The sequence below is a fragment of the Peromyscus maniculatus genome, chromosome 1 (assembly GCF_049852395.1).
Source record: "Peromyscus maniculatus bairdii isolate BWxNUB_F1_BW_parent chromosome 1, HU_Pman_BW_mat_3.1, whole genome shotgun sequence".
Lineage (NCBI taxonomy): Eukaryota > Metazoa > Chordata > Mammalia > Rodentia > Cricetidae > Peromyscus > Peromyscus maniculatus.
The window spans coordinates 115,073,177-115,083,255 of record NC_134852.1 but is presented as its reverse complement, the minus strand read 5'-3'; the positions used below and the strand labels follow the sequence as shown (position 1 = coordinate 115,083,255).

The following is a 10,079-nucleotide window of genomic DNA, read 5'->3' as shown; positions in this document are numbered from 1 at the left end:
ACAGGTGCATGTAAGCTCTGTTTGACTGGGAGGAGAGGAACTTTGGTCATGGTCTCTGAACAGAGCTCTCAAGTACCTAAGGGAATAGATGGCAGGTGGTAAACAGCAGGGTCCCGTGGTGAAGAACCTATTCCCAACAGTGTTTGGCTGAAGAATATTAGGTCTTGCTGTAGGCCCTCTATTGCTCAGAGGTTGAGAGGTGGCTCCTGAGAAATTTGGCATGAATATGGGTTCTTGCATATCCTTTACCAGGCCTGAGGTGAGTACAGCAGACGACACCAGGGGCATAAGATGGGCTGAGGTCTCGCCTTGCAGCTGTTGGTGATTTTATTTGTCTTTCTCTTAACTCTCAGTGTTGCTCTTGCTGTTTTCCTAATCTTTCTTCTCCATCTTGCATCCTGTATCTTTCATTTCCTCACTTGACCGTTTCCCTTTTCACATTATTTCCTCTTTAAATAAAAGCAAAAACATTTTTGCTGGGTGGTGGCACACACCTTTAATCCCAGCACTTGGGAGTCAGATGCTGGCAGATCTCTGCGAGTTTGAGGCCAGCCTGGTCTACAGAATGAGTTCCAGGACAGCCAGAGCTACACAGAGAAACCCTGTCTTGAAAAACCAAACACCACCACCAAACAAATAAACAAACAAAACCATTTGATTTCAGTTTTTCCTCCTCTTTTTCCATTATTGTCTCTCTAACTCTTTATCACTTCTCGCCCCCCCCCCCCCCCGTCCAGTTTTGTTTCTTGGTGTAAACACCCAGAAAATTACAAGGAAACGAAAGACACTAGTGTCAGCAGGGCTATGGGGGCCTCTTCATCTTCTCTGGTTGCAACAGGAACAGATGTTAGTGCTACTCTTATGCAGAAATAGGCTTTTACTTAAGATAATTTTAGATTTCCTTAAAGTGGAATGTATTCCATGGTGGAATGAGACTAGGGTGTTTAAGAAGTCTGTTCACCTTGGCACAGTCTCCCCTAAAACCAGTAGTGCTCGCTCTTTCTTTGCATGGCACAGTCAGGGGTTCACTACACTCTCAAAATTTCTCTGAGTATTTCTGGTCTGTCATTCCTACCTCTTCAAAACTAATGCTGTTTCCCAGCAAACTCATCCTTCATTTGTGGGTCCTTGGAATTCTTTCTCAAACCCTTGTACCCCAACAGGTAATTTCCTCCTAATATCTAGGATTAGAATTACTTGATACAATGCTTAACTTCTGCCACAGAAAACTGTATTTCCTGAGGGTTGTGTAGAATAGTAAATATGGAAACAGTATGTTATTCAATGATGGATATGTGTGTTAATGATTATTTGTGAGACACAGAAATTGATCTGGCCTCCAAACTCTGAAGTCAGTTTTTACCAGGCATTAAAGGTTTGTAGGCTTGCCATAGAAATGTTACAAAGATTGTTAAATGCAGTTTCTTTCTCAAATGGAAGATCTAAAACATATATAGGAGAGGAAAGAAGGAAGATGTAAAGTGATCTCTCTCTTTTACCACATCTTCTCACTGGGCTGGTGTAAGGTAGCATTTCTTATCTCTTATACCTGGGGAAATTTGACATTCTAATAGAGGAACAGCAATGGTATGTTATAAATATATGAAAGCATGTGACTTTTTAAAAAAATAATTTATAGGAAAAAACCTGGAGATTGAAGTTGGGTTAGAATGGAAGTTCTAGCCATGTAGCTTCTTTATCAAGAAATCAGGGTTATTTACTTCCTTTACTTGGACACGTGTTTCCTTATTTTTCAGAACGGACGTTTAATTTTTTATAGATCATCTTAGGTCACGGTTATGAAGTCTGAGGCATATGGAAGTGGCTGGCTGAATGACCATAAAGACCATATTCAGGAAGCTACTAAGAAACTGAATGAGATGGTCAACTCCCTTGAAAAGATTTTCAGTTCAACCTTCTGAAAGAGCCCGAGAAAGAAACTTCTTCTCATAGGCAGAGTTTCACTACTCCATAGCTCCGTGAACTTCAGAGATCAAGTACACATGCAATTGTTATGAAAACCCCTGTGCACTGCCTTTCCCTCCACAGGGATAGTAGCAGTACTGGACACATGCTGTTGTTTTACAAAATACACATCTGACTGGTGACAAACGACCTTATTCTCTCATGGGCAACTTCAGGATCAATGCCTCTGAGACTCCTAACTTTATTCTGACAGGCTTTCCAGGCATGGAAGCTATGGAGCTCTGGCTGTCCCTCCCTTTCCTTTTATTCTATGCCGTCTCCATTGTAGGCAATTCCTTGATCCTCCTCATCGTCAAGGAGGAGCAGAGCTTGCACCAGCCCATGTACTACTTCCTGTCCCTACTGTCTGTGAATGACTTGGGTGTGTCTTTTTCCACCCTGCCAACTGTTCTGGCTGCCCTTTGTTTCCATGCCCGAGTGATCCCCTTTAACGCATGCTTGGCCCAGATGTTTTTTATACATCTCTTTTCTTGGACAGAGTCTGGCATTCTTCTAGCCATGAGCTTTGATCGCTATGTAGCCATATGCAATCCACTGCGCTACGCCACGGTGCTCACCAATGCCCGAATTGTGGCGATGGGCTTGGGAACAGTCCTCCGCAGCTTTGTTCTCATTGTGGTCTTCCCAATACTTTTGCGTAGACTTCCCTTCTGCCACCCTCAGAACATCCTCTCCCATGCTTACTGCCTACATGTGGACATGATTAAACTGGCATGTACTGATGTTTCCCTCAATAGCCACTATGGGCTGTCCATTGTGTTACTCACCTTTGGCCTGGACTCGGCACTCATCCTCATCTCTTATGTGCTTATCCTGCGATCAGTGCTGGCCATTGCATCTCGGGAGGAGCGCCTCAAGACACTCAACACATGTGTGTCCCACATCTTGGCTGTGCTCATCTTCTATGTGCCCATGGTCAGTGTGTCCATTGTGCATCGTTTTGGGGCTGGCTTACCTCATGCAGTCCATATCCTCATGTCTATTCTCTATCTCTTTGTGCCTCCCATGTTAAATCCTGTCATCTACTCCATTAAGACGAAGGAGATACGGCGGAGACTTCTCAAGATGCTTTTCAGGGTCAAGTTGTGACTCTGGCAAAGATAGAAATGGTATATGGTCTAGTGTTGGTAGTATGAACAGCCAGGCAACAGAATCGGGTGAGATTAACTAACGGATGTGAGGTGTGTGCTTAAAGTTCTAGGATCACTGATAAGAAGTTTAATCTACATTATTAAGTTAGTACCCGCTGACAACATTTGGAGTCGTACCCAGAACTTAACTTTGTTAACTTTTCTTTGGAGACAAAAAGTAATCTTGTTTTCAAGATAACCAACAGCACTTTTGCCATCACAGCAAGGAAATGTTATTTTCTAGAGAAGCCAAAGACTAATATCAAAATACTCGGTGACATTAAGAGACTTGGAGGGATGTGCATGAAAGAGATAAAGACACAGATAGGGGTTACTGTGAATTGGGCTGTGTCATCCATACTATGAAAGTTAAAGCAGTAGTGACTTGTTAACTGGGGTCTGAGCAGTTGCAGAGCTCTGGTGTTTATTAAGTCATAATTTGATTTTAGGATTCTTTGGACATTTTCCCCACACATGGGAGACCAGAGGTATACCAGCATTTAGTTTCACCTCATGGAAGTTAATAACCTTTTGCTTATAACTCTGGTGACGGTTCTGTCACTCTTCAAAGAGTAGAAACCCTTTGTGGCAAGAATTTTGTGCTGTTCTGTCCATTGACATTAGACTTGCCCTGATCTTTCTTTCCATTGAGATAGGCTCTGCGAGACTAATAATGAAGGAATGGGTGAAATGTGGTTGAATAAGGAATAACAAATGAGTAACTACGAGAAGAAAATGAGGTTTGAACAAATCAACACACCTCTAAACTATTGCTGCCTTTTTACAAATCAGAGTTTCATACTGGAAAGTGTTTCCTATCCCTCTGAGTCTCACATTGCCCCAACATGAGAAAGTATAAATGAAATTTGAGATTTTAGAGTCTTGATTTTTTTTCCACATGTAAAATGAGGTATCTATCTTTCATCTCTCTACCTCATTGGCTTGTCTTGAAGTATAAACAAAATAATTTGCTTTATCATTTATATAATAACAAAATACCTTATTTATTCATATTAATTTTTATTTAATGGTAACAAATACAAGACTCTGTGTTGAGTTTTAAAATATGACACACAGGCCAGTAACTTGGCCCAGTGGGTAAAGGAACTGGTCACTAAGTTTGACTCCCCAAATTTGATCCTGGATTAGTGAAAGGAGAGAACTGACACCTGCAAGTTGTTGCCCTCTGACCTCTATATGCACACTGTGACATGTATGCACCTGTCCCCAGTAAAAAGAAAAAGTGTTAAAAAATCCCTTAAAATAGGATATGTGTGAGACAATGTCTAAAGAAATGTTTTGTCTGAACTTTCCTAAATCTTAACCCAAGTGGAACCAACTGCTCATTACCTGCTTTGGATTCACATTATCCTCAGGGAATATATTTCAACCACCTCAGTAGGGTCAATTTGTCCTTTCCTCCTATGCTTTGTTCCTCGTTTTTCTCTTTAGCCTCCATCATGGGCCTGCAGTGCATCAGACAGACACAAAGTGAGGAGTGAGTTAATAAATAATTGCACTCTCATCTCTTCGTGTGGCAGTAACCTTCTATAGGTTGAATCATCACGTCCAAACACCTTATTCTACAATTGACCACACTTTTACTAAAAATTACTTTTGTATTGAGATTTTTGTCATTGATCATAGTGTAAATACTATATGCATTACAACTGGAGAAAAGTAAACTTTATTTTTAAATATTTTATAAATGTACCTTATATATTTATGTAGCATGTACCCTATGGGCTATGGTTTATAATGATAGCAATTAATAGAGTCAAATGTGCTTAAATAAATCTTTTTTTAACTTTCTTTTTATTTATTCTATGTGTCCATTCTTTTTCCCATCCCTTTGTATCCACCCTCTGCCCTTACAACTCCCCCTCAAAAGAAAATAAAAAAAATTTAAGAGAAAAAAGAAAAGGAAAAATCAATCTTGTCACGGAAGCCGTAACATAAGACAGTGAGTCACGCAGTAAACCCTTTATCCTTATATCTTTACTTGTAAGTGTTCATTGCAGAGTCACTGGTCTGGTTCAAGGCCTCTGGTTTCTGCTACACTATGGATGCTGGGCCCTCACTGGGACTCTTCTTGAATATCCTGTTATTGCCTTGTGTTGTGGAGACCCTGCAGCTTTGGGTCTGCAGGACTGGCCCCTTCATGTGCTCCAGAAGATCACAGATGGGGTGGATGTTGGAGAGGGCAAAGTCATAGCCTTGGTTCTGGGCCTGGGTAGTTGCAGGGTTGGTCAGCCTGCCAGCTCTCCCTTGTCATCACCACCAAGGGGAGTTCTCCAGCATTGCCCTGGCTAGTTCACCCCTTGCAGCAATGAGCAAAGGATGGGGCCAGTTCTCCTGCTTTCATGTTCTCAGGGTCGGTTCTCTTCCTTTTGCCTAAAGTTCACTCTGTTAGTTTTCTGTTGTGACCAGAAGAAATGTGTCTACACTCAATAGCTTACAACAAGACTCTCTTATTAGTTTCATAGGTCAGAACTCTGGGGAATAACCCACGTTAAAGGTGGCTGGCATGTTTTATTTCTTTATGATTTTGAGACTGAGGTGTCAATTCTCTGACTACTTGTTTAGGCATCAGCCCTTTTTCCTTAAAGCTGTCTTCAGTAATGCCCATGCTTTTTCATTTGTATCCTGCAAGTAATGATAGACTAAGTGCCTACCATCCTCAAGCCTCTACTTATCTACTATATCTCCTCTTCTTTATTCCAAAAATGTTTGATGAGTTTAAGAACTCATATACTCAGTTTTGTATCACTAGAACCACTCAAAAGTAACAGAAGAAAAATATTATCTTAATATTCATAATCTTAACTACACATGCAAAATTCTTTTTTTGACACAAAATAAAGCATACTCATAGGTTAAAAATGGGCACATCTTTTGAGAGACATTTTGCCTATCATATTGGCATCAATAGTATGTTTTTTTTTATTTTTTGAGAGTCAAGTACACTATATATGTAATTAATTCTCAGACTTCTTGGGAATGGATTATGTGGATCTTGAAAGAAGTGTTGATTCTGTATCAAAATTTACACAAGTAATAAAATGTGGACCTTTGGTTATTCAACATTATTCCTTCAATATGCACCTGCAAGTGTGTTTGCAAAGGGGAGCTTTAAGCCATTCCGTACTCTTTAGTCAGAGTCTATTTCCTATTAGGACTTAATGTTAGTAATGTATACACAATGACTAACCTCAATGAGTGCTACATGGCAGCCAATAGGCTCAAATATTTCTCCTATTCTTCTTTATCTCCCCAGTAATCCTATGGCATATGTCTATATCTATTTATAGGTGAAAAAATGCAGCTATGCAGGGAGAGGTTAGATATTTTCTTGAGCAAAGGGTAGAATAAAGAATAAAATTCAAGGCCATCTAATTTCTTCATCTTTATCTTCATCTATGAATCCCTATTACCCTAATATTTGCCTAACAGGCATTCCAAAGCTATTTGTGAAGAAAACACCACAGTGAAATGTCTGAACACCTTACTAAGAGAACATTTTCTATGATGTAATCTGTATTCACATTCTGTACCTGACCAGCTATGTGTACTAGTGCTTCTCATCACGGTTCAGAACAGCTTCCTTGATGATCAGGTGTGATTTTCACATATCCTGATCAAGTTAAATGCTGAACCTTATTTGAGATTTGAGTTCTGTTTACAGGATTCAGCATTTTGGTAGATACTGACTATAAGTGTGCTTGTGTGAGCACACACACACACACACACACACACACACACACACACACACACACTAGAAAGGCCATAAACTTAATTGTAATATTTAGATTAAAATAACACATTGTTATCAATCTACAAAAAATTAGGGAGTTGTTTTCACTCACTTGTGTGAATGAGGGATAAGATACAGTTTTCTTATTAATTTATTTTATTAATAAATTTTTAGTTATTTTACATAACAATCACATATACCCATCTCTTCCCTCCTCCTGCCCACCCAGTCTCCTCCCCAATACCCCCATTCCCTCCTCCAAAAAGGTAAGGCCTCACACGGGGAATCAGCAGAGCCTGATACATTCAGTTGAGGCAGGTCCAAGCCCCTCTCCCTGCATCAAGACAGTGCTGGTCTCTTCTAGTTCTGATTGTTTCTGCTCTGGCATAATCCCATGAGAGATGAGATACTTAGTCCAGGAAGCATGGATGCTGCTGATGTTCTATATTCCCAGAAGTCCATTAGCACCTGAGCTGATAATAACCCAAGGGACTTTCTGAATACAATCATATAGTTCTCAGTGCAGAGCTCAAAGAAACAACCGGGGACCATGGACAGGGGATGCAGGTTCCCCAGAACTGCTCTTTCTTTCCTTATACAGCCCATGCATGTGACTTTCAGATAGGAGAGCTCAAGTGCTTGAAGCTCCAAATTCAAGTCCTAAGACTCAGTTGGCAGCTTAGAAATTCCAACACTACAACATTCCCTTCTAAAGAAGGAAATCTCTCTATACCCAATTCTTGTCTTTGCCTTTCCTCCAGACTCTCTCCCTCTTGTGTTCCTGTTTCTACATTTTCTATCTGTTGCTTTTGGCCGGAGACATACCACCTGTTTTCTGCATCCGATACTACTTTCTTGGAAAGAATACTCCATCAGAATGTACTTTGAATATAAAGGCTTTGTGACTACTCCCCCTTCAATACTTTCTCAGAAAAATCTTGTATTTGGCATATTTATTCATCAAAGACCTTGGCTCTTTTAGGACCACTCATTCGAATCCTATTTAATATTAAAAGATTACAGTTTATGGGTGACTGTTTATAGTATGAAGGGAGAAATAAAATGAATATGAAAAGCTTGCACATGAGAAAAACAAAGGGGAGACTGCTAAAAAACACATGACTAAAAGCATCCTGAGGTGAAAGGAGAGGAGTCCTAGATAGAGGAGTAAATGAGAAGCAGAGGGTGGGATATAGAGCAAGCTTAGAATTCAGACCCACAAAACCCTGGGTATAAAGAACTTACACAGCTCTTCAATTTTGGCTTTCCACTACCCTATTAGCTTAGTTTATTAACATTTTTGTATTACAATGTGTGCCTTAATGAGTACCTTCTCTCGGTCAAGCCTTTGTGCTAAGAACAATATAGCAGGAACTTAACTGTGAAGGAGTCAAGTTTGGGTTCTTGGAGCTGGTCAGAGAGCTCCATTCAAGGTAAGACTCACAGTGCTGTGAGAAGGGCATGTAGAGAAGTGCTCACGAAAGGAGGTGCTAGCTCAACATGATAAAGGTAAGAGGGGAACCACTACTGCTTGTATTAATTATATGCCAGGAATGCATGGAGGAAGGCACCATGGGTTACAGCCCTGAAAAATGAGGTTTTTCTTAATTTTCACTTTCATTAATTAATGTTGATTTATAGATTGGTGGGTTTATCTATGTTGTTTCTTGTCATACATGTATGATGTTTTAAGTTCACTTCTATTAAATCACCCCCTCCTCCTCATTTTGCTGTCTTTTCCCTTCCATAATAGTCTATTTTACTTTCAGCTAGTTCCTGGTTTTTAAAAACCTACATTCCATGTACAGGCACATGTAGTCATTATCTTTTCATGTTTAGTTCACTCTGAAACATGATTTGAATGATTGTGGTTATAGTCATGAAAACCACTGGAAACTGGAAAGTTGCAAGCAAATATTGGGATGAAAACAAAGAGAGCATGTACCTGGAGGCACAGGAAAGAAAGATGTTTTTGAGGATTGATGCTAGAAGCATTAAAAACTGATCAGAGAGGCCTTTAGTTCTAGGCTAAGGAGTTGAATATGGTTACTTCATAAGGGATTATTTAAGTTTTCTAGTGAGAAAAGTGCCCTTTTAGACATGTCTTTTAAAGTATCTTGTTAGATTATTGATGGATTAGAGAGAGGTAAGTGATGTTTAGAAGGCTGTTACAATGGATTACTGCTGTGGTGTCTTGGGTCTGAAGCAAGGGCTACAGGCAGAGAGAGGTGTTTGCAGAAGCACTTTGGGTCAGTAGCTTCATCTAGAAGGTGTTAGGAGAGAATGAGCAGGGCAGCTGATGAGTGTCTGGAAGTCTATCTCTATAGGATTTTTGTTTTTGAATTGAGACAGGTTCTGGTTTTCTATCCAAAGCTGACTGGAAGTCACAGTCCTTCTGCCTTAGGCTCTCAGGTGCTAACACAGGTATGATTCAGGCTTGGATGGCTATCTCTCTGGTTATTTACCAGCCAATTTAATTTTTAAATTTAAAAAATTATTTAAAAAACCTTTTCCTTTTAGTTTTTAATTTTTGAGATTATAATATAATTATATCATATCTCCATTATATTTTTACCTCCAAACCTCTCCCATATACCCCTCTTTATGCTCTTTCAAATTGATGGCCTCTCTTTTCATTAATTGTTACATGTATATATGTGTATGTATGTACATATAAATATCCCTAAGTACATAAATACAGCTTGCTCAGTCTGCATAGTGTTACTTATGTGTATATTGGACATGGGAAAGAACTAGGAGACTGTGTAGTGGTATGGACCTGGAAATCATAACTGGAAGTGCAGAGAGAAGGAAAAATGATTGAGGCCTAATGAGTGTGTCTTGCCTCAGAAGAGAGCACCGCTGAAGAATCAGAGAGCAAGTGAGTTTTATCTCAGTTCTTGAAAAAAAATAATCCCCATATATTGAAAAAGGAAAGAGTTTATCCTGTAGAGGAAAAAAGAATAGGCACAGAAAAAAAGAGGAGGGCAGGACCCGTTGCTTCAGATGACTTCACGAAGGCAACTCAGAGATTTCAGAAATGTTGTTTCAGTGAGTGATAAGAATGAGCATTAAAGTGGATTAATGATCTAGAATGTGGGATTTGATGGAATATGGGGGACAAAATTATATTTGCCATAGGCCAAGCATAATATTATGTATTTATTGTCTTTACAGGACAGAGGACCAAGCATCTAAATAGTCTCAGG

The 10,079-nt window shown here is 39.7% G+C and overlaps 1 protein-coding gene across 1 annotated transcript; it reads left to right on the top strand.

Annotated features, from left to right (window-relative positions):
* The first annotated feature begins 2,127 nt into the window (after positions 1–2,127).
* LOC102907223 (olfactory receptor 51I2-like) lies at positions 2,128–3,075 on the top strand. The gene has a single exon (XM_006979018.2). It carries the CDS (start codon positions 2,128–2,130, stop codon positions 3,073–3,075), a length of 948 nt encoding a protein of 315 aa, XP_006979080.1.
* Positions 3,076–10,079: the final 7,004 nt, after the last annotated feature.

Bases quoted from the DNA above. Each gene is read 5' to 3' on its own strand.
- LOC102907223 (XM_006979018.2), top strand. From the start codon at position 2,128: ATGGGCAACTTCAGGATCAATGCCTCTGAGACTCCTAACTTTATTCTG.